This window comes from Pocillopora verrucosa, chromosome 9 (assembly GCF_036669915.1).
Source record: "Pocillopora verrucosa isolate sample1 chromosome 9, ASM3666991v2, whole genome shotgun sequence".
Taxonomy (NCBI): Eukaryota; Metazoa; Cnidaria; class Anthozoa; order Scleractinia; family Pocilloporidae; genus Pocillopora; species Pocillopora verrucosa.
The window spans coordinates 19,383,467-19,404,988 of record NC_089320.1 but is presented as its reverse complement, the minus strand read 5'-3'; the positions used below and the strand labels follow the sequence as shown (position 1 = coordinate 19,404,988).

General features: G+C 39.7%; 2 protein-coding genes across 2 annotated transcripts; both read left to right on the top strand.

Moving 5' to 3' along the window:
• The first annotated feature begins 2,664 nt into the window (after positions 1-2,664).
• On the top strand, positions 2,665-5,935 carry LOC131793746 (extracellular calcium-sensing receptor-like). The gene has a single exon (XM_059111225.2). It carries the CDS (start codon positions 2,880-2,882, stop codon positions 5,628-5,630), a length of 2,751 nt encoding a protein of 916 aa, XP_058967208.2. The 5' UTR covers positions 2,665-2,879; the 3' UTR covers positions 5,631-5,935.
• Positions 5,936-16,979: 11,044 nt separating this feature from the next.
• LOC131793677 (metabotropic glutamate receptor 6-like) lies at positions 16,980-20,644 on the top strand. Its single transcript, XM_059111125.2, has one exon. The coding sequence runs from the start codon at positions 16,980-16,982 to the stop codon at positions 19,980-19,982; it is 3,003 nt and encodes a 1,000-aa protein (XP_058967108.2). The 3' UTR covers positions 19,983-20,644.
• Positions 20,645-21,522: the final 878 nt, after the last annotated feature.

Below are 21,522 nucleotides of genomic sequence, written 5' to 3'. Positions count from 1 at the left end.
AGGAGCGTGTTTACTTTCTTCGATTTTTTCCCGACGAATGGTTTTCATGTTTTCAGAAGAGTCTATTATGAGGGGCATTGGGGTTTTCGGTTTTGCGGTTTTAGCTATTTTTTAGATCGGTTTTTCGGTTTTGCCCCAAAAAAACTTCAGTTTTTCGGTTTTGTTGTTCATTGCGGGTTTGCGGATTTTCCGTTGTTTAGCATTTGGTTTTCGGTTTTCGCGAAAAATACTAACGGGTTTTCGAATTTTGATATCCGATGCGCTTTCCAGTTTTTTCCAGTGGGTTCCGGTTTCTCTTTGATCTGAGCGGCAATTACGCGCCTCCACTGATCTCGAATAGCTACTGAACGCAAATGTTATCGAGAGGAATGCGTGACAAACCAATTGAAGTATCGCAGGGATCCCCCTCCCCTAAGGTGGGGGGGGGGGGAGGGGAGGGTACGACTACACGTAGGGTACGGCTAAGCCAGAGTTTCTTTATCAACGCCACCTCGAAGTTGGTGACTAAGTTACAGGCCACACGTGACTGATTGATTCAATAGAATCTCCAAACTTTCAGGTCTTAGTTCGCAAATGGAAATGTTAGATTACGGATTTTAGATGAAACTTTCCAGAGCTATAACTTTTTGCGACTGCAAAATTGCAATCCTATCGAGGACTTTTGTGCGAATTTACTTAATTTGATTAGGCTCCATTACCAGTTGCTGAGTCCGCAGAGACCGCACTCGAGGTCCTCGCATTTTTTTTCCCGCACGTCTCAAGGGCACAACGCCTTGCCCCGGCCAAGACTAGAACCCGGGTTGTCCGACTCGGAGCCCAGTGCACTGACCACTGGACTACTGGACAAAGCCGTGGCGTTGGCGTGCCCGCGGTACGGTTGACCATGTTAAAAGTAGCACCTTGTACGGTCGTACGGTCGTGCATCCAAATTTTTTCGGCTTGATGGGTTACTATTATTTTGTATAATTATGGGGCTAAGCTCTGCGAGCTCCGCTACTAGAAGATACGAATGCCAAGTCCACGGTATTCATAAATCCTGTTATGAAATTAGTGTAGTTTACTTTGTATGCTCCACTTATCCACCACTGCATCGGATCGATCAGGGTGTTGCGGCAAACGAACATCAAGGCTCGATAAAGTGCCAAGAAAATCGCGACCGGAGAAAATGCCAACCAAACCAGGGGATATGTTACAGAGACATAGCTTTAATCAATCTCGTAAACTGTGAGCGAATTAAAAAAGGGACTTATATAATAGATTGTATTCAATTAAACACGTGGCGACTTAACAGCGTAAATGAATCTAACATAATAAAGGAACTAATAAATGAACCAAGAGCTACGGCAAACACAAGATATATATACAAATAAAGACGAAAGAGCTTGCTCGAAACGAGATAAACAACAAAACAAGCGAAAACAACTTACATATCAGTCCCTATACGCCGGTGGCTTGAAATCAAACTTCATAAATTAACTTTGGATGAACACCGAACATGAACAGGCGATTAATGAAAGCGGGAGAGAAAGACTATCTGAAGGAATCAAATGGCACAAAGGCCAACTGTAACACAAATGTCACGCAAGTTTAAAAGTCACGCATTTACACAGGGTTTTAATAACTGGGATGTGAAAATGTATCAGTTTTGACAGTTTTGCATGCGGTTTTCGGTTTTGATCGAATGTTTTTTTTGGTTTTTCGGTTTTGAATGATTTTTCTCTACGGTTTTGCGGTTTCTAATGGGCCCCTATGCCCCCTGTGGCTGCCACTCTTGTTTCCTAAAGAATTGTTTTTGAGATATCTTGAAAGAGGGTCTCATTATGTCTATTAACCGCAAAACACTTGATTATGAAAGGCGTCTTTTGAGATTTCAATCGACTCTTTAACTATATCGACCTGGCAGCATAACATGACTACCATACCTTCACGATTGCAAATCGTGGATGACCAGACTAAATGTCTTGACAGCTCTTTTACGTCACTACCAACGAGAGAAAGAAACCAGTTCCCACTTTAAAAACCCGCACCAGTTAAATGGGCTTTCTTTCCTTTTTTTCCTAAATTTACAAAAATAAGAATGATGATGTAAATTTGGTATTCAGATCGTTCAACGGTCACCTCAGAGCAACGTGAGATCTGTTTATCTAAAAGAACATAAGGAAACTTCCTTTCATATTGAGTACCTCGTGACCTGACTTAATTAATGTTTATTTTTTCTACTCAAGTAAGTAAGGAACTGTGATTAACGAAAGCGTGATAACTGTTCTCGTTAAATAATCACGTTCGTAATTTTTAAATCAAAAGCAAAAAGGCATAATTTTCATGTCCTTTATTTGTTTTCTTTGTGGCATCTAGTGGTATACTCCTTAACGGACCTCCTTAGGTTCAGACGGGTCAAATGCGAAATAAAATTGTCTCAAAATAATGACCAGTATCAAGAATTATTGGTCTACAAAGCAAACTAGGTTCATTACAAACTTGCTTTTAGTCAAGAGATTGTGATAATATAAATAATATGATTACCGAACAGCGTGACAGCGCCTTGATTGAAAATATATCACGATCATTAACATTTTTGTCGCCAAGCCAAAGTGACATGACCTGTACGAGATTTATTTTCACATAAACCATGCTCAATTGAACCCACAAAAATTCTTGATTGACACTGGCCGCTGAGTACGTGCCAAATATAGCGCGTTACAGCAGTAAACAGTAGCAGTAAATTTCGATTTTCGAAGTCAGTTTCAGGAAATTGAACGCTACTACTCATGTGCCGTGGATGTATTGTTTGAAAGAAACGCCCTTTAAAGGAGAAACTGGCCTTATCACAATCGCAAGAGTCTCCACATTGAAAGGCGTTCCAATTGCGTCTGTAAAATATGAAAATGGCCTTGTCGATGTTTTGCCTCAATCACTTCCGTGATGTTAGAGTAGCAATGATCATGATTTTTCTTCTCGTGAAACCTCAAGCCACATGTGCCACAAGCGAGATCATCAATCCAGGGGAGAGAATTTACAAGGAAGGAAACGTTACAATCGGCGGTCTCTTCCCAGTTCACGTGAGAGATAAATTTATATCGAAATATATGGGCTTAGCTGAAGCCATGGTTTTTGCCGTCGAAAATATCAACAATAACTCAAATCTCTTATCAAATATCACTCTTGGATACGACATCTCCGACACAAACCTTGAAAACCGCCGGGCCATGAAATCCACTTTGGACTTTGTGAATGTTCATAAATTTGCTTTCGCGAACCCTGAACTCAATGAAACTTGCACGATCTTACCCAGGGGTAAATTTTCTCCGGTGGTCGCTGTAGTTGGGACCGGAACTTCGCGCTCCTCGATTCTGGTGTCGAATTTATTGGAAGTGGAAGATATTCCGCTTATAAGCTACGCTGCTACAAGCGATGAACTCAGTAGCAGCGCCTATCCATCGTTTTTTCGCACTGTCCCTCCGGATCGTTTTCAATCCAAAGTCATGTCGGATATTGCCCGTAATTTCAACTGGACGTATGTGGCTGCCGTAGCTGTAGATGACGCATACGGGCGATCGGGGATTGAATTTTTCCGCAAGCATTCAAAACCCCTGGGAATTTGCATTGCATACGAAACATATTTCCCATCCAACGGTCAGAGAGGGAAAGAGAAAATCCGAACTATTATCGAGGAACTGAAAGAGCGGGAAGAAATTGGTGTTATAATTCTGTACTGCACGAGTTCCCCGGCCATAGATGTTCTTACAGAAGCTCTTCGCCAAGGTCTCACTGGTCGCACTTGGATTGCTAGTGAAGCTTGGGGAAACCATGATCATGTAATCAAGCGCACAGACTTCCAACCTATCCTAAAAGGAATGCTAGGGGTGGTATTCACGAGCATTACTGTGCCTTCATATAAACGTTATCTTCTGTCACGCACTTCAGCTTACAGGCCAGAGCCATGGTGGAGGCACTTCTGGGAGAGACAATTCGGTTGCACTTTTAATGTCACGCCATCAAATGGGCTGGAACGGTGTTCAGACCACCTTAAAATCACAGAGAATATCTACGAAGAAACTCTAGCCAGCAGCATGTCTACCTATGTTATAAACGCTGTGTATGCAATAGCGCATGCGTTAGACGCCATATTCAGGTGTGAATCTTCTTCAGTAAGCCAATGTCCTAAGACACAACCTTTTGTTGAACCAAAAGACGTTTTGCAATACTTGAAAAAGGTTAATTTCACTACTGAAGTGTCCAATGTGTTTTTCGATGAAAATGGTGATTCCCAAGCATCTTACAGCATCATCAACTATCGAGTTGACAACATAACAGGCGGCCGAGTGGAAACTGTGGGCACTTGGGAAGAGGGAAAGCTGCAACTCAACAGCAGTCTCATAATGTGGAACAACGGCCTGAAAGGAACTGAGGTCCCGCGATCGGTTTGCAGCGAGAGATGCAAGCCGGGATACCGACAAACACAGGAGCTAAACTGTTGTTGGCAGTGCATCAGATGTTTACAGGACACTATTTCCAGCGTGTTTGGAGCGATGAATTGCACGCCGTGTGGTGAAGATCACATTTCAAATGAAGCGCGCACGCAGTGTATGCGTGTTCCTGTCGAGCGCATTCAATGGGGAGATTCATTCGGAGTTTTAATCGCTTTTTTCGCTGTTTTGGGAATTGTGGCTTCGATCCTTGTTGGAGTAGTGTTTGTCTTGCGTAATGACACTCCAATCGTTAAAGCATCTAATCGGGAACTCAGCTACACATTTCTATTCAGTATATGTATGAACTATCTAGGGGCCTTGATCAACCTCGCCGAGCCAACTGATTTTATTTGCCCATTACAACAAGCTTGGTTTTATATTTTCTACACTGTTGCTATATTAGTCCTCGGCGTCAAAACGAAACGAATAGTACATTTGTTTGAAAATCGAGTTCCACGGTCTGAACTCACCCAATCATTCGTCCAGAGACACAAGCACATTCTAATACTAGTCGGCGTTATAATCCTTGTGGTATTCATTCTCATTACGTGGTTTATCGACGACATTCCACGGCCCCATGTGGACAAATCCATCAGGACCCCTCACTATTTGGAGTGTTTGGAAAGTTCCAGTGTGCTTGGAAAAGTTTGCCAGTATCTCCTCATTGCCATTCTTGTCATTGTTTCCGCAATCTGCTGTTATTTTGCATTTAAATCCAGGAAATTGCCCCACAATTTTAATGAAGGAAAATTTATCGCGTTCGCATTGTACACCATCGTGATCTCTTGGGTGACTTTTTACCCAGTTTATCTGAACATACGGGGTAAATACTCTGTTGTTATCGCAGGCGCAGCTTCTATCATCGCCGCCAGTGGACTACTGGTATGTATCTTTGCGCCAAAAATTTATATAATCCTCTTACATCCTGAGAAAAATACGGTCGCTTACATGAAAAGCCAAATTACAAACCACACCTTCCATAGGAGTGCAATGGATGCAGAGTCCCGGCACAGGTCATATAACAGCCCGGAGAGTAACCTGGCCGCAGGGACCCCTACGGGAACCTCGGTTCAGGCGGGGACTCCGACGTCATCGCGGCTGGATATCGTAGGTCCGAAAGTGACAGAAGCGGACAATCAGAAGGCTGTTACCGCGTTATAATTTGTGTAATTATAGCGGAGGTTTGAGTTTCTAGACAGACTCTGCTTGTTATTGTGAGATATTTATTTTTTTCATGGATTGGATATTGAATATTTGAGATTTAAGCTAAATCGGAAAAGTTTTACATATTACATTGGTCACTGCCAAATGAAAACAGAACTGGTTTCACATTATGAATAATGTGATAATGAAAATGCATTTTTCTCTGTTTATTTAAAATTTAATGAAAACTCGATTCAATTTAATTATTCAAGATTCAAAATGAAATTAGAGAGAATTACAAAGCGATTAATATTTGCAAGTGATGCAAAGGTTTTAACCAAATAAATAGATATTTAAAATCAAAAACCATTTTAAATAAATGAAGAGTTGTGTGATCTCTCTGTGATTTGTCTGACCCCAAACAATGTTAGTATGTCGTAAAAGGCGATGAATACTCAGTCTATGACGTTGAATATTTCCGCGTCCTTTCATTGTTTAAAAATTTGCACACATCTGACGTAAAAGGACTTCAGTGAAAACAAAAGACAAAGCTTTCCTTGTAGTGTGTGGATTAGCTGGTTTCATATTGTAACCTCAAGACACGAATCATTTTTCGTGGAATGTGATGAAAATGTTTTTTTTTCCTTGTGTGCTAAAAAAAAAGTTGTGGGCATATAGCTGATGGATTTTTTGCATAACTGTGAAAAGATCTTAAAAAACATCTTACCAAAACTCATAAGCCTTTTGGCATAATAATCGTGTTCCGTGAGGTTAATTTAAGGCTACCGTATGAAAGTTGTCACTACGAACGGCAGCTGAACGTCGCGTGCATGAAAACATTACAACCATTGGGTTTATACTTAAATTCCAATCATTTTTTTTTTATGGTCGCCCACCCTAAAAATAGACTCCTGAACAGAGACCGTCATTTCCTGTTTTGTTCGATGACGATAGCACATGTTTTTCACTTTCCAATCGCTGATCATTTAAACTGGACCGGCCTTCCTCCGCGCCCGTCCAATGAAAGGGACCTTAAGCAGTCAGGACGGCAACGCTAAGGAGGTCCTCGATTAAAAAATGAATTTCTGCTTTTAATTAGAATTTCAAAAAGGTTGCATGTGTTTACCGTCTCATACGGCGCCACACCTCAACTTCAGCATAACGTATAAAAGAAGCGTTGAGTTCCAAATGGAAATTAAAATAATTTGCCATCGCGGTTTCGGTTCGCCGACGACGCAAATTGTGGTGACGATTTCACGTTCTTGTTTTGCATAGGATGGCTAAGAAATGTACAAAATTTTAAGAGCAAATGTTACCAAAAATCAAACATTTTTAAAATTTCGTGGCAACAGTTCAAAAATCAATTTGGCCCATAATCTCATGTTAGGTAGACCTTAATGTAAAACAAAACACGGCATAGTTCATTTTGCTAAATATAGATTAGTTTTCGAGAAAATCGATAATCACTGAATTTTGTGAAAACGGCTTTTTCATTGCAAAATTTAGGGCGATTCACGACGCCTCGCGTTACAAAATAAACACTCTTAGGCAATAAAATCAACCATATATTGTAGAACGATGTCAAAAAATACCGTAAAAACTATTTCTATTATTTCTCGATTGTTTACTTTTACAATCTAATTTAATTTAATCGACCTATTTTTATCAAGAAGAAAACGTATCCAAAATTAGCCTATTATTTAAGCTTGCGGTACTACGTGTAATTCGTTGAAAAACTAGCGTTTAAAAGTTATAGAGTTTTTCTTTTAGAGCCTCAAAGGATTTTTTGGGGAAATGATTCAGAGCGAAGGAATCGATTACTAAAGTTGGATAAATTGCGCTGCCGTTTCAACTTGTCGCGCGCGGGACATGACACTGCAACGCACATTACACTAGACTGAAGCACCCAAAAAGTTAAGGAGGATGCATTAAGTCTATACATTAACGTATAAAATCTTACCTTTTTGCCTTCAAATCAACGATGAAGAAAACTGTATTCCTGAAGGTCTCGTTTGATTGGTGAACTAATCGTGCAAAACATTTCCCACGACGTTGCGGTGGTATTGTTTATTTTGTATACTTCGGACGTTTATAGCCTTTGTTGTGCGCATTCACTGCCTCCATTTTCCCCAAAAATGGTCTTAGAGTGCCTTTCGTTAACTGTTGTTTGCCGAAACATTAGTTTTAAACTGAACATTGAACCAAAGCGGAACCAAGAGACCTCAAGTCAAAAACATATGTTATCACGTGGGTGATGTGAAATACCGCTTCAAGTGAAAATTGTAACATGGAATAAATGACTATTGGACCTAAGTGATTTTTTATTAGATATCAACGTATAAAAAAGGAAAGACAAACAGAACCCTGTTAAAAAAAAAAAGGAAGGTAAAAGAGTGACAAATGTGATCGCTATAGAAAAATCATTACTTGAGGAAACAAAAAAAGTTTCGCGGCTTTACCTCGGGGAAAGCTTGTGATGTCGTCGCTATCATTTTTATTCGTATAAATTTAATTAGGAATATCGGTACTAATTTGAAAACAGGTGTCAGATTTTGTTTGTTTTGAGCGAAATGAGACAATTTGTTTGTAGTCTAAAAGAGGAGTCGTCACTTTGTAACAAGATTAGTGAAACGTTGTAAACAGAGAGAGTTGCGACGCGTGTCATTGAGTGAATAGGTGTGCTGTTCTCTCAAGTCTATCTTAGGAGGAATGTGTGGATTTCACATTAGAGACAGGAAAAAAGAAGCACAAATTATCCCTTTACTGGCCTGTTCAAAACCAATTTCCAACCATGCTGCAAGCCTGGGATTTTCCGGTCCAAAGGACGAAGTTGACCTTATCCTCAGCCGAACAGCAGTATATACTCAACAAACAAATGCTATGACCATTTGTCCATTACATCGCGAAAAACTTGGTTTGGACTGAAGGCGAGGATCTACTGCGAGGTGCGGGGTGCCATAGGAATTATCCAATCATGACAGAAGAGGCAAAAAGTGGCCGAAGTGCGACCGAGGAATCGGGAAAATTGATTCACAAATAATTCCAAAGAAAACTGGAGTGTTTCTTCATATAGGCTCAGGTAAGTTTGCATTTTGTAAACTTGGTTTCACTCTACGAACTCTTTAGTTTGTTTGTCTCTTTAAAGTTAGAGGAGACTGATGACCAATCACACCATGTGTTTTTTTTGTCTCAAAATGCGTAGAATATTTGGCTGGTTCCCTCGAATTTTCTCTGAGTCTAGTTACAGGAAACTAGTACAGTTTTGTATTAATATGGGATTTTGACATGTTTTAATCTCTACTCTCTCTAAAACATAACTCAAAAGGGAACATAACCGTGAGGAGACTGGAACGAATGATTGGTTTCTGTAGTTGACCCCTGTTCAATAGATTGTCATAGATTTAAGTCTAATTGTAATTTCTCTCTCTCCCCCCTCCCCTCTTCCCTTGCTGTAATTTTTTTCTTCCTCTTATTCTCTTCTCTTTCATTTGTTTTTGTGGTTTAGAAAGAGAAGGACGAGAGAGGGAATTTAAGACATGTCTTCAATGTGTCAGTTTTTAATAGACGGCTCGTTAAATTGTTTGCCTTTGGTTTGCTTATTAGTTTGAAACTGGTTTTGGAGGAAAGACAAACGAAAATCACTTTTAAACCTGATCTCTGATCTTGAATTCAGAGATAAGGTTGGGAAATCTTCCCACCAACACATTTCACGTACGGTCTGCACGCTGGCGTGTGAACAAACATGACAGCTGCGTTATCTTGACAAATCATCTAGTAGTTTGGTTGAAATCTATATTAAACGAAGGGACAGCAGAAACAGAATCTATGCCTTTGATTTTAAAACATGTTGCTTAAGTTTTTACGTCAATTCCTCTTTCGATTGAATGCTATCTTTGAAACAATTGTATTTCTGTGTGTTACTTCATAAATTGGAAGGTCGGTTAGAACTGGGCATTTTATCCAGCTTTAAAATTAAAATTTCTTCGCGTTAAATTATTTCCCCCAAAATTCCTTTGTACATGTAAAAGAACAATTACTCAGCTAACGAAATCCAGAGTTTTCGACGTATTTCATTTAGTACCACATACTTAGATTAAAGGTTATTTTTTAGTAAGTTTTCATCTTAATAAAAGAGGGTTCGCGGATTGTAATTATATTTTCAAAGTAAATAGAAGAGAGTTGCTCAAATTCCTTTTCACACATATTTTGGCATCATTCTATAAGATTCAGTAGATTTTATTTCTCAAGAGTGTGTTATTTCGTTACGCGAAGCCTTCTTTTCGCCCTAAATTGTGAGCTTAAAATGTGGCAAATTCTCAAGATTCGGTTATTATCGATTTTCTTGAAAACTAATTGATATTTAGCCAAACGAACTATGCAGCGTTTTGTTTTGCATTAAGGTTTACCTAAACTGAGAATATGGGCCAAATTGAATTTTGAACTGTGGCCACGAAATATTTGGCCGATGGTAACATTTGCTCTTAAAACGCACGCACTGAGTTATTGTTCCGCCAATTAGATATTTTGTTTTTCCATATCCTCGTTGCCGTCGCCGTCGCCGCCGTGGTTTGCTTAAGGTTACTAATAACAGGATGATACAAAGGGCCTTAATGATGTGATGGAATTAACTTTACAATACTGAATCAATCGGAAGTTTTTAGAATTGTGCCTCGATGGCCTTACTCACTTAACATTCTTCCACTCTCACGATTCTCCTTCGTATCTTTCAACGTTATTTACTATATCTATTGCCTGTTTATTTATTTTATCCTACTTGTTGGGCCTGACCTGAGCTAACAGGCCTTTATAATTCTTATTCGGTTTCCTGGCCATTAATGTTTTTTATTTCCCATATGTAATTGCAAATAAAATAAGAAATAAAAAATGAAGTGAAATAAAAATAAACGCATCAAGCTACCCTCAGACGTGAGAGAAAATACTTTTGGAAAATGTAACTTACGCGTTCACCCTCCTACCGCCCCAGAGAGATAAAGTTTCTCCTTTGGGGGAGGGTACAGCTACACGTAAGCCAAGGAAAATGCAAATCCGTGTTGTTTGTCTTAGATTTAGCGTGGGCGTCCTACGACATCAGTCAAAACAACAACTTGTGGCTTTATCGTTCCCAAATCACCGCTCCATTTTTTTCCTGTCTTTTTTATTATTCTGTTTTTGCGGATGATTTTTTAAGATTTGCCAAGTATCGAAAACGCCAAATTAGTCAAATTCAGCCGTAGTAGAGAAAGGGGCCACTCGGCAAGCGAAGGCGTCGTATTCAGTAATTAGTAACTAAGAGGACGCATCTTAAGTTTCAGGGATGGCCTTCCCTGAATTTCTGTTTTTCTGTTCTTTTCCTTTCTTTTTCAAGTTTCTCCTTTATCTTAATCTAGGTTTGGGTTTTGGCAGATAGATTGCATCATCGTGTGCTTCCCCTCCTGAGATCAAAAGTGAATTTTGGAGGGAGATCATATTTATTTTTATCGAGGAATTTGTTTCTCTTTCATCAAAAAGCAGATTATTGTCGTTCCTATGACTGCATGTGACTAGCTCATGATGTTCCTTTTAACGGCTCATCTGTTTAGTAAGTGTGTATGTTTCTACGCTGCAAACTGTGAATCTTGATTCGATATTCGTTTTTAAAATTCATCATCGAATTAATTTAAGGAGTAGTTTTAGTATTCTGGATAGAAACATGAAAGAAACTGGTCAGGTCTCTTACTCAACCTTGCCTGTTTTTTGGTCCTTGGTCACCCCAACTCGAAATATGTGACATTTGAAGTTTGGGCATACGTGACATGTTAGGGAATGCGTAACGATGAAAACGTGAGGCCTTGTTGACGACCTCCTGGGGAAGCTTGCGAACAATATTGACCGGCTCAACCAGCCCACGCACGCTTCCTTTGAAGACTGCGTGACACAGCTTGTTACGGCAGAAATCACGGCGCCAATCGTTCCACATTCCAAAGTTTTACAATTGTTCAACTTTTAAGTGCTCAATGCTCCAGGGAATTAAGATAATTCCAAACTTCAATGGCTTGATTCAACCAATAATCTGTTTTGTTTTGTCACCTCTCTGTTATTATTGTGATAATCTTTTATCAAAACAACACAAACCCAAGCATGTCTCTGTCCATAGTGGCTCTCTCAGTTGTCATAGGTACAAATCTTCCACTCATTCTGGGCACGAGTTCGGCAGAGACCAATATTCAATGTCATCAAAACAACCAATAAAGAAATGATGAAGCTTTTAAACTAAATTGATAATATCCCATTGCGGTTTGGCATTGACCCTCCACCGTGGCAACTTATTTGAACACCATTCACGTTCTGGATTTTGCACAGTTCGTGTCGAACATATATATTCATCAAAACACGATAATTTTTTTTGCTTAACATGCGAGCACAAGTACGTGTTTCACTTCACATGACATAAGCCATTCACGGTTTTGCCTGACGTAAGTTACCTGGCACAGGTATAACATCCTGCAATATCAGACCTCATATCATTTCTCTTTTCATACCCTACAACAGTCACAGAAAAAAAAATACGTGCACACAAGGAAAATAATTCTATGGCGGTTGGGAACAAAATGCCATGGTTTTAAGGTTTCACTAGGGGTGGATATACAGTGTCACGCTTCAGTGCGTTAAAGAATAGATTAGGGAGGAGAGAGAGAAATGTCGTTACAACTCAAGAAAAGCAGGATTGCAAATGGAAAGGGCCAAAACATTACATATGATACCAAAGTTGAATTATATTTTGTTATTCATAAACACTGTCCTCAAGTTGGTGGGGGCTTTTTCTTCTACGAGTCTTGCATTACTTGTGCCATTTTCTCCTTCCTCCCCCCCCTCCCCGCTACCTCGACGTTTCTCCAGGGTACTACTCACTGAGTCAACAAATTCATTCAAACTATGCGCGCTCCCAGAGGTGATGATTTCGTCTGTTATTAAAAATTACATATGTACACAAAAACTCATTCCCAAAATAGCCAAGTCGCAGTGTAGACGTGTTACTCTCGTGAGCAATAGGAGTGGTACGGTAAAACAGAATCTACAATCTCACACTCCACAAAGTTCTCAAGACTTGTTAATCACGTAAGGACTAACTCTATCGGCCGTGCTTTCAAGACGCATTTTATCAGCGAGGCCAACACAAACAGTGAGTCAACTTGTTTATAGCTAGGTGTTTGAAGTGCCATCTCGTGTCACATAATCGTAAGAGATCCAAGCACCTCGGTCTAATTGTTACTGAAGGACGAATCTAGCTACGTGAGTTTCACATCACGACAGAACGTCTGCGTTTTGTATAGAAGATATCACCAGCTGGTCTGATTGCAAAAACGTTCTGCTCTGTTCAAAGAAGCAACGGTTGTAAACAGTGACAGACATTATGTGTGATCACAATAAATGCCACACACACCCCGTCAAGGCCTCAGCGGATCCATGTGACCAGTGGAGTATACTAGACAGTGTTGACGAAGAGACGCTAAAAACACTCATCTCTGCGTTTGGACTAGAGTTGCAGCATGATTTGCCAGAGTTAAAAGGATCGCTTAATTTAATGACTAATTCTTCAGACGATGAGGACCCGGAGCGATAAGGTACTACCGCTGGCGTAAGGGGAGTTAGCCTTGGATCACAGAACCTGTCGAGACACAGGGATCGAATGTGGATAAACGATTATATAAATTTAAGACTCTATTTCAAAGAAGAAATATTTTGTATAAAAATTAATCGAACATTCAATGACACCACCGATAAAAATATTTTAATCTATTTGTTGTTTCTGCAGTGAAATCAAAGCCCTTAGGGCTTTAAAGGGATCATTCAAGCGTGGACATAGTTGAAACGTGTTGAAAGCAGTGTGTCATGTTTCCTTTTACGTTCATCTTACAAAACCACAAATACTTGATCGTGGCCGAACACTTTTCTGGAAGCAGGAAAACACCCTATCTTTAAGATTGATCAAACAGACGATAGTAATATACATGTTTTTTGCGGAGTATTGCAAGACTTCGGTGGCTTCTTCGAATTCCTGGCTTGTTGCCTGCTTGTGGCATGCAATGTGATCGGATACGTTAAAATGTGCATGTATTACGAAAAAAGAAACAAGTTTAGATAATTATTTTTAAAATTCTCAATAGCTCTGTTGAGCTATCAAGACAGTTTTGTTGTTTTCTGGGTCCTAGACAACTAGTTCTCTTTGAAAACAAACGCAAACAAACCTGACATGCGAGAAATTGACACTTGAATGAAGAAGAAATACTACGCATGCAAAAACGTAATTAAAATGCTAAATGATAGGAGATTAAGCACGTCAGTAAATAGGTTATATTCCATCGCAAGTTTTAATCGTTAAACAGCAATGGGTAAATCAAAGAAACAAAGCGTATAATGATGAGAATTTTTCTTTGATCGGACGTTACAAAATGTACCTCCAGTCACATCCTAATCGCTCCGTTTTCTTTTAAAGAACATTGTTTACGATCATGGATCACATATTTTGCGAGAAAATGCAAAACCAAAGCAACGTGTGTTTTCGTGTAAAACCCTTTTCATTTAATTAGGCGTGTGACATCCCTCTATGGTAGTATCTGCCTGCCATGGAACATGGATTCTGTTTCAATCGAGGTCTCACGGAGATCGAGGTCGATTGAAGAAATTTGTAAAGAATTCTTTAGGTCGAATCACCATGAATAACTTCTTGGCACAGGAGAGAACACATTTTATATATAAGGCACAGTCAGTCTCGTGCGAATCAGTACGCTCACGTACTAAGGTCAATATACTGTGTGCCCTCTTTAAGTTTTTCATTTACCGTTTAATTATAGACAGAATATTTAATGACCTAAGGGGGCCGTTCGGAAAGCTGGAGCCGGGTTCTGTATCCTTCCAAACTAAAAGTAGGAATAAGTCCGACAATGAGTGAACATTTTACAATTTTATCCAGGTCATTACCCCCTGTGTTACAGCATGTTGCGTGAGACGGACATGAATCTTATTTTTTGTAACCTAAGTAAAAATTGAAAAACAGATATCAATTAACCATTTTCTTCTTGGAATGAGGCCGCAGTATGGGAGGTACATCCCGCCGGGTTCAAAATAAGTGGCGCATTTTAACCCTAATCCTCTCCACCCATTTCAATGAATCCAAATTGGCGCGCTTTACTCTTCGCTTCAGGTATAAAGGTTTATTGTATGATTAATTCAAGCCCTAAACTGATCTCGGGAGAATTTTTATTTTGATGTACAAAAGTAATTATAGCACGATGAAGAGGTGAATGATTTATTTAATACGCAATTAAAATTCACACGTTATAAGATTGAAAGGCTAGGTCCAAAGAAGTGAGAGTAACACGAGTATGAGAGTCTTTTTAATAAAGAATGATTGCAACAGGTACCGAGGCAGATCCGTAACTCCATCACCCTCAATCAACTTTGCCTAGATGATAAGCCCGTTGGAATAGTCTACCCGTTGAGCTGCGGCAATGCATGAACATTTTCTCTTACCTTTTGAATCCATGTAGTCCAGTATAATCTAAAACATTCATTGAGAGCGGGCACGTTTCCCTATAAAGTCATTAACGATCCTCAGAATTTTTAATTAGTACTGGTTGTAACTTACTGGAATTTCTTAAGATTCATTTAAGCATTGGTTCATTAATGATGAATGGTTTTCTTCCTGATAATTGAACATCGTGGAAAAATAAAGTTGTTGTTCTTGTTTCTTATTTTCGAACTGAAAAATTAAAACGGAAACTACCGTGAGCTTGCGACTCGGTGTTGGCCAGAAGTTCACCACTTCTACTTGATCGGTGCAGGACACTCGAGACCGTCGTGTGAGAAATCATTATCTCTTTTTTCTTTTCTTTTTCTTAAGAAACATTTCATTTTGGAGCTGAGGCTGAACGTTCTTATTTTTTGTATGATTTGAGCCTGACAACGTTCTTAACTTTTTCTTAAATTTCTGTGGTATTATATTTCATTGACTAGACTAAGATCGACCGCAAACTGAGTTGTTTTTCAGTGTATCATGCAATACGAAAACCACATCACGGTTAGGGTTTAAGAATGTCCCCTATGTATTTGAACTAATGATCCTGTAAGACCACAGTTTTGCATTCTTTTACTTTTATTTATACTTTTCCCAAAAAATGTGCAAAATAACTGACTCTCCTGTTGGTTGATCTCAGCTTGAACGTTCTTATAAAACAGGAGTGCATACGTTTGGAACCACCGAAAGTATTCAGCGTATCAGACAGAATGACATGATGGTGAATTTGAAATAAAATAAAATAAAATGATGGTCTGCGAGCTAAATCAGGATTGTGTTCGGTTTTACATATAATTTATGCTGATCACGAATGTTTACTCACCTCCGCCGTCGGTTTCGCATACTACGCTTGTTCTCGCGTGGCGTCGAGCGCTCCTCGCTATGTTCTCGCGTGTTGGCAAGCTCGTGCTCTGCTATTCCTCAACTGATTTAGAGACAATTAAAACAAGACAAACGATGGATAGAGCTGGAAGATAGCGCAAGCTGCTTATTTGTGCAACAAGGATGCGAACGAACTCTGAGCTATTTCACCCTAGAGCTTCTGGTACAGGTCACGGATTCGGAACCCAGTAAGTTTGTGGATAATGCGATGTGAGTACTCAAATTATAACAGGCAATATTTCAAGTTATTCATGGTGACGCAGCGAAGAACGTTTCTAAACTCTTGATTAAGTTCAATGCAATCAAAATTGGTCTGTTGTCGACCGAACCAAACTAAAGTTCTATTAAACTTTTCCTTAAAGTTACCCAAGCAACACGTTAAGGAATAAATAAAGGACAAGAAGGAATAACGAAATAGAAACTAGAAACAGAGACGTTTATAATTACTAAATTTTAGTCAAATTTGACCGGCTTACGATTGGTCATTTCAAAATCACCTCGCTGTGGTACTGGTAGAATATAAAGAATCATTATTAGACGCCAAAGAAAACCACACTCACTTAAATTTCGATTACACAGTCAGACGTTCTGCTTAGTGGGCAACAGAGACTAGGTTAACAGGCCCCAAGGCATGTGCTAGGTTCACATGAGGCTGGCAGAAAAATAAAATTTTATTGGCGTGAAGAATTTTGCTTGCTAGAAGTACCCCACCGTAAAACTGTCATTGTTTCTCAGAACTGTTGCTAGAGAATTGAACTTAAGGAAAACATTTACGTTATTGTTTCAAAGTCTTTGAATAAAAAAAATGAAATGAATTGTTGTTTACAGTTAGGCTTACAATAGTCTATTGTCAGGCAAATTTTTTTAGAGTTCCCAAGAGAAGGTTATGAATATGTAATTAAGGTTCTAGAATTGTTTCATTTGGGGCCATAATGCGAACTTCGTACAAACTAACGCTAAAAATCTCTCTCTTCGCCGCTATCATATCGGGTGCTTTTTCCAAAGGTTGGAAAGAAAAACCCTTTTACGAAGACTGCAAGTATGGTGATGTTTTAGTAGTCGGTCTCTTCAGTCTTCACAGGAAAACTGCAGACGATGAATGCGCTACTTTATTGAACATTCAGGAGTTTGCTAATGCACAAGCTATGGTTTACGCAATTGACCAGGTAAATAAGAGCCCGTATCTACTTCCGAATATAACACTGGGCTATCGGATTTTTGACACCTGTGGAATTCCTTCAAGAGCAAACGCCATGGCATTCTCATTGGTGACTGATAACACTCCAACCGAACGCGGTGATGTGTCTAACGCAACCACTCCAGACGAACAGGTTTTCAGCTCATGCCTCGTAAATGTTTCAACTCGTCCAATTGCAGCGGTCATTGGTCCGAGTGATTCTGCTAGTTCAGTTGTCGTGGCAAGTATGCTACAAGCTGGGAACACGGCACTTATCAGTCCTTCGGCAACAAGTGACGAGCTAAGCCTACCTTATTACGAGACATTTTTCCGCACTGTACCCCCGGACAGTCAACAAGCCGTAGCAATCAGTGATGTCATCAACTATTTCAATTGGACTTACATTTGGGTAATCGGTAGCGACAGCTCTTACGGAAGATATGGCGTAAGAGCTTTGGAGCATGTAGCACATGAGCGAAACACTTTCTGTATTCACAGCATAGATTACATCCCTTCCGCAAATTACGAAAACAAAATTCAGAGAATCGTCACAAGGTTGAAAAAGGCAACCACTGTCAAAGTCATCTTGCTTTGGACGGGAGGCATTTCAACTCTTCATTATTTCTTCCAGGAATGTTATAAACAGAAATTGTTTGATCGTACTTGGATCGCTCCGGATGGCTGGTCAGAAGCAACTTCTGTGTTAACATCCTTATATTCTCTTGAGTACAGTGCAGTCATCGGAACTACTTTTCGCCGTTTCAACGCATCCGGCTTCGAAGAGGATTTCGTGTCTATCAACGCGTCTTCACCGCGCTTTCAAAATGAATGGTCGAAAGAATTTTGGCAACAAGTGAACAACTGCTCTCAGTTTCCTTGGAAGGGTTGCGGAGATCAGCTGACCAGGATAAACGAGGATTTATTTTCAATCATGCACTCTACAACCTCAGCTTACGTCATTGATGCGGTTCAGGCTGCTGCGCATGCAATTGATGCAGTTTACCGCTGCCAACAAGGCCCATACAACTTGTCTAAAACCACATGCCCACTTTCAAATGCTCTCGCCGACAATGTGTTACGCTTTCTGAGGAATGTTCAATTTCAGGGACTGACGGGTGATATTAGCTTTAACGAAAACGGGGATTCTCTGCGTTCAGTAGCATACGATATCGTCAACTACCAGCTCGTTCCAGGGGAAACTCCTATTCTTAAACAGGTGGGAACCTGGGGTAGATTTAATGAGCAGAGATTACAGCTTAAGAGGGAGCTGTTAGTGTGGAACAATGGCAGCAAGGTTGTTCCATCTTCTCGTTGCAGTGAGTCGTGTCCTCCAGGTACGAGACAATCTGCAATCATGAATTGTTGCTGGGAATGTATCCCTTGTCGGTCTGGCTCAGTAAGTACAAGTTACAGCTCAACAAACTGCACAGCTTGTTTAGCAGATGAAAAGCCCAATCAAGGCAATACAGCGTGTGAGCCTCTTCCGCTGAATAATTTATCTCCTGATGATCCTCAAGGCATCGGCTTATTAGTGGCTGCGGCAATTGGTGTCATCCTTACTTTACTAACGTTTGGAGTATTTGTGAAATACCGTACAACTCCGATAGTAAAATCTTCAAATCAAGAACTCAGCTATGTGTTTTTGCTGAACATTTTTGTAGCTTTCTTGGCAGCTTGCTTTCTCATTTTTAAGCCGACTCCGTTTTTATGCACGGCATACATGTTCGTTGTCCCAATTTGCGTCAACATTAGCCTCTCAATTTTGTTTCTGAAAACTGCTCGCTTGCTTCATGTATTTGATTTCCAGGGGGCTGTATCGTCGAAGTCTTGCTGGATTTACAACAGAAAGTATCAGTTTATAGCTCTTGGATCTCTTAATATTTTACCTGTGGTTTTCATTATCGTCCTCCTATTTTTTGAACCTCCCAGCGTTCATGTAATTATAGTACCACTCCATCATAAGACTATTACGTGTGAACACAATGAGTCTATCGTTGGAGAGATAATTCATGTTACTATATATGCATACGAACTTTTTTTGTCGCTGATGGTGACATGTTACGCTTTTAGAGCTAGAAAACTGCCAAGCAATTTCAAAGAGACAAAGTACATAGCTTTTACCATGTATATTCAGTTAATCACATGGGGCCTTGTAATAGCCATCTTTACAAGCTTAAAGACAGAGAGGACTCGAACGTTTTTGAACTGTTGTGCTCAACTTTGTAGCGCTTTTAGTTTTCTGCTTTGCAATTTTGCACCAAAGCTGTTCATTATTCTGCTACACCCGGAGAAAAATACACCTGAGTTTGTGAAAGCTGCCCTTACGCGAGATACGATGGCAAAAATGATGTCAAACACATTCCATCGATCCAGGAGAACGGTATCCGAGCCACCTCCCTTGTCGTTAGAGAGCAATGGTAAGCCTACATTGGTCAAAGATGTAAATTTAAACGAGTCTAACGGCAAAAGAGCTCCGAGGAGATTTACGTGGGACAGTCCTACGACAATACGTGATCAAATGACGCATAGAGATGTTGTGGAGTTGCACATGCGTAATGGTATCTCGCCAACCCATGTAAATAGGGCATCTTCAGAAAGTTGTGGAAAGGGAATTCTAGCAGAATCAGGAGATTGCAACACAGGAAACGATGGAGAATGCGCATTTCATAACACTGCGATGACTATGGACAAGTTGGAAGACCCTGTAATTCTAAGAAACGAGGATTATAAAAGTGTGGTCGAAGATACTTCCTTGTGACTACCCTTTCTAGACTTTCCGTAACACATTTTTTCCAATTTTGCTGGGTATTGTGGCGCTTTTTGCGGGCCAAAATGGAGATTTTGGTACATTTTAGCCCGCTTGCACACTCACGTGATCGTTACGATTCTTTTTGTTATCATATTTTTTCAGTTTTTATTTTCACGATGCTCTCCAAAAAAACGAATAAAGATACCGTAGCAATACAGTTTATGTTCTTAAATATGAATACGTTTTGGCCAAACGGCTCGGGCTAAAATGACTCTGAGTCGAGCCTAAATATAGCAGGTAATTTAGTGTTAACAACTGTGTTGAAAATGTAAATTGGCCACTGTAAAGGGTAAAAAAAAGTTGACGTAAATATACTTATTCCTAACATAGAATCTCTTTTTCTATTAATGAAGTTATTTTATAGTGCTTTCTTTTCTTTTGGTTTATTTTTAAGTATTCATTATGAACGGGTTTTTACGTGGAAACACTTCAAAAATCTTGTTTGATACAGTCTCCAACTGTAACTCTCGCTTAGTCTGTAGGAGTAGTTTCACCCGTTACCCAGAAGTTCTCACTGAGAAGAAGCGAAAAAAAATGGGAGGAAACCGAAATACAGATTTCGGACAAATAAACAAAAACTGTAAAGATACTGTTTCATTTTCTTGAATGGCTCCTGATGTATCAAATATCAGAGCTCAGATTGTAGTGCAGAATCTGACAATGTCGATTTTACATCTTACTGACACAGAATGGTCATTAAAGACAAGCGTGACAAAGGTGTGGCAAAAGTAAACGCATAAAATTAAGTCAGTTCGGTCAACTCTTAAAGGTGCTCTTCGTTCCCTTCCCAAAAATTTTTTGCAATCGCTCTATGCTTTAATAGAGTCGAGTGGTCTACTGAAAAGTTACTGTCAACTTACGCCGTTTAATTTTCGGTTGAAATATTTTGTTTTGCCATTTACTGCCTTTAAAAGTTTTGAAAAAAAAAAACAAAAAAAAACAAAAGTTGGCGTCAATCATTAGCGTGAGACAAGATGGACTCTGTTTTTGGTTTTCTATGCAAGAACCAGAGTATAGAGGTAATTCTCTCTTTAATCAGTTAGCCATTCGTTCGGGGGAAAGTGAATTTTCATTACTTTTGGAGTTATTAATAAACTGTTCGGGGATGGTTTTACTTCAAGAGGTCTATAATAGCTTTGGAAACTCAGCGGCAATTAAAGATCAGAAAAAATTGACTCAGGTAGAGCTATTCCCTTTCTATGTACAATTTAAAAAGCATGTCGTTGGACACACTGAAGTGATTGAAGTTCATTGAGAACACGTAGCGCGCGTGCCCTCCCAGGAGGTGCGCCCGTGGCTTCAAACGAGGTGCTCGCGCGCAATAGAGCACTCCAGTGTTTGTGACGCAACAAATAAAATGATTTTACTGAAACTGTTAGCAAGATAAGAGTACACGGACAAGACAAGTTACTTCTTATTTGCCTTAAAATACTCTCGGCGAGGGAAGACTGGATGCCGTAAACATTTCGCTGCCCTTTTCTATTGCAGG

Excerpts from the sequence above, each read along its gene's own strand:
- LOC131793746 (XM_059111225.2), top strand. The coding sequence starts at position 2,880 with ATGAAAATGGCCTTGTCGATGTTTTGCCTCAATCACTTCCGTGATGTT.
- LOC131793677 (XM_059111125.2), top strand. The coding sequence starts at position 16,980 with ATGCGAACTTCGTACAAACTAACGCTAAAAATCTCTCTCTTCGCCGCT.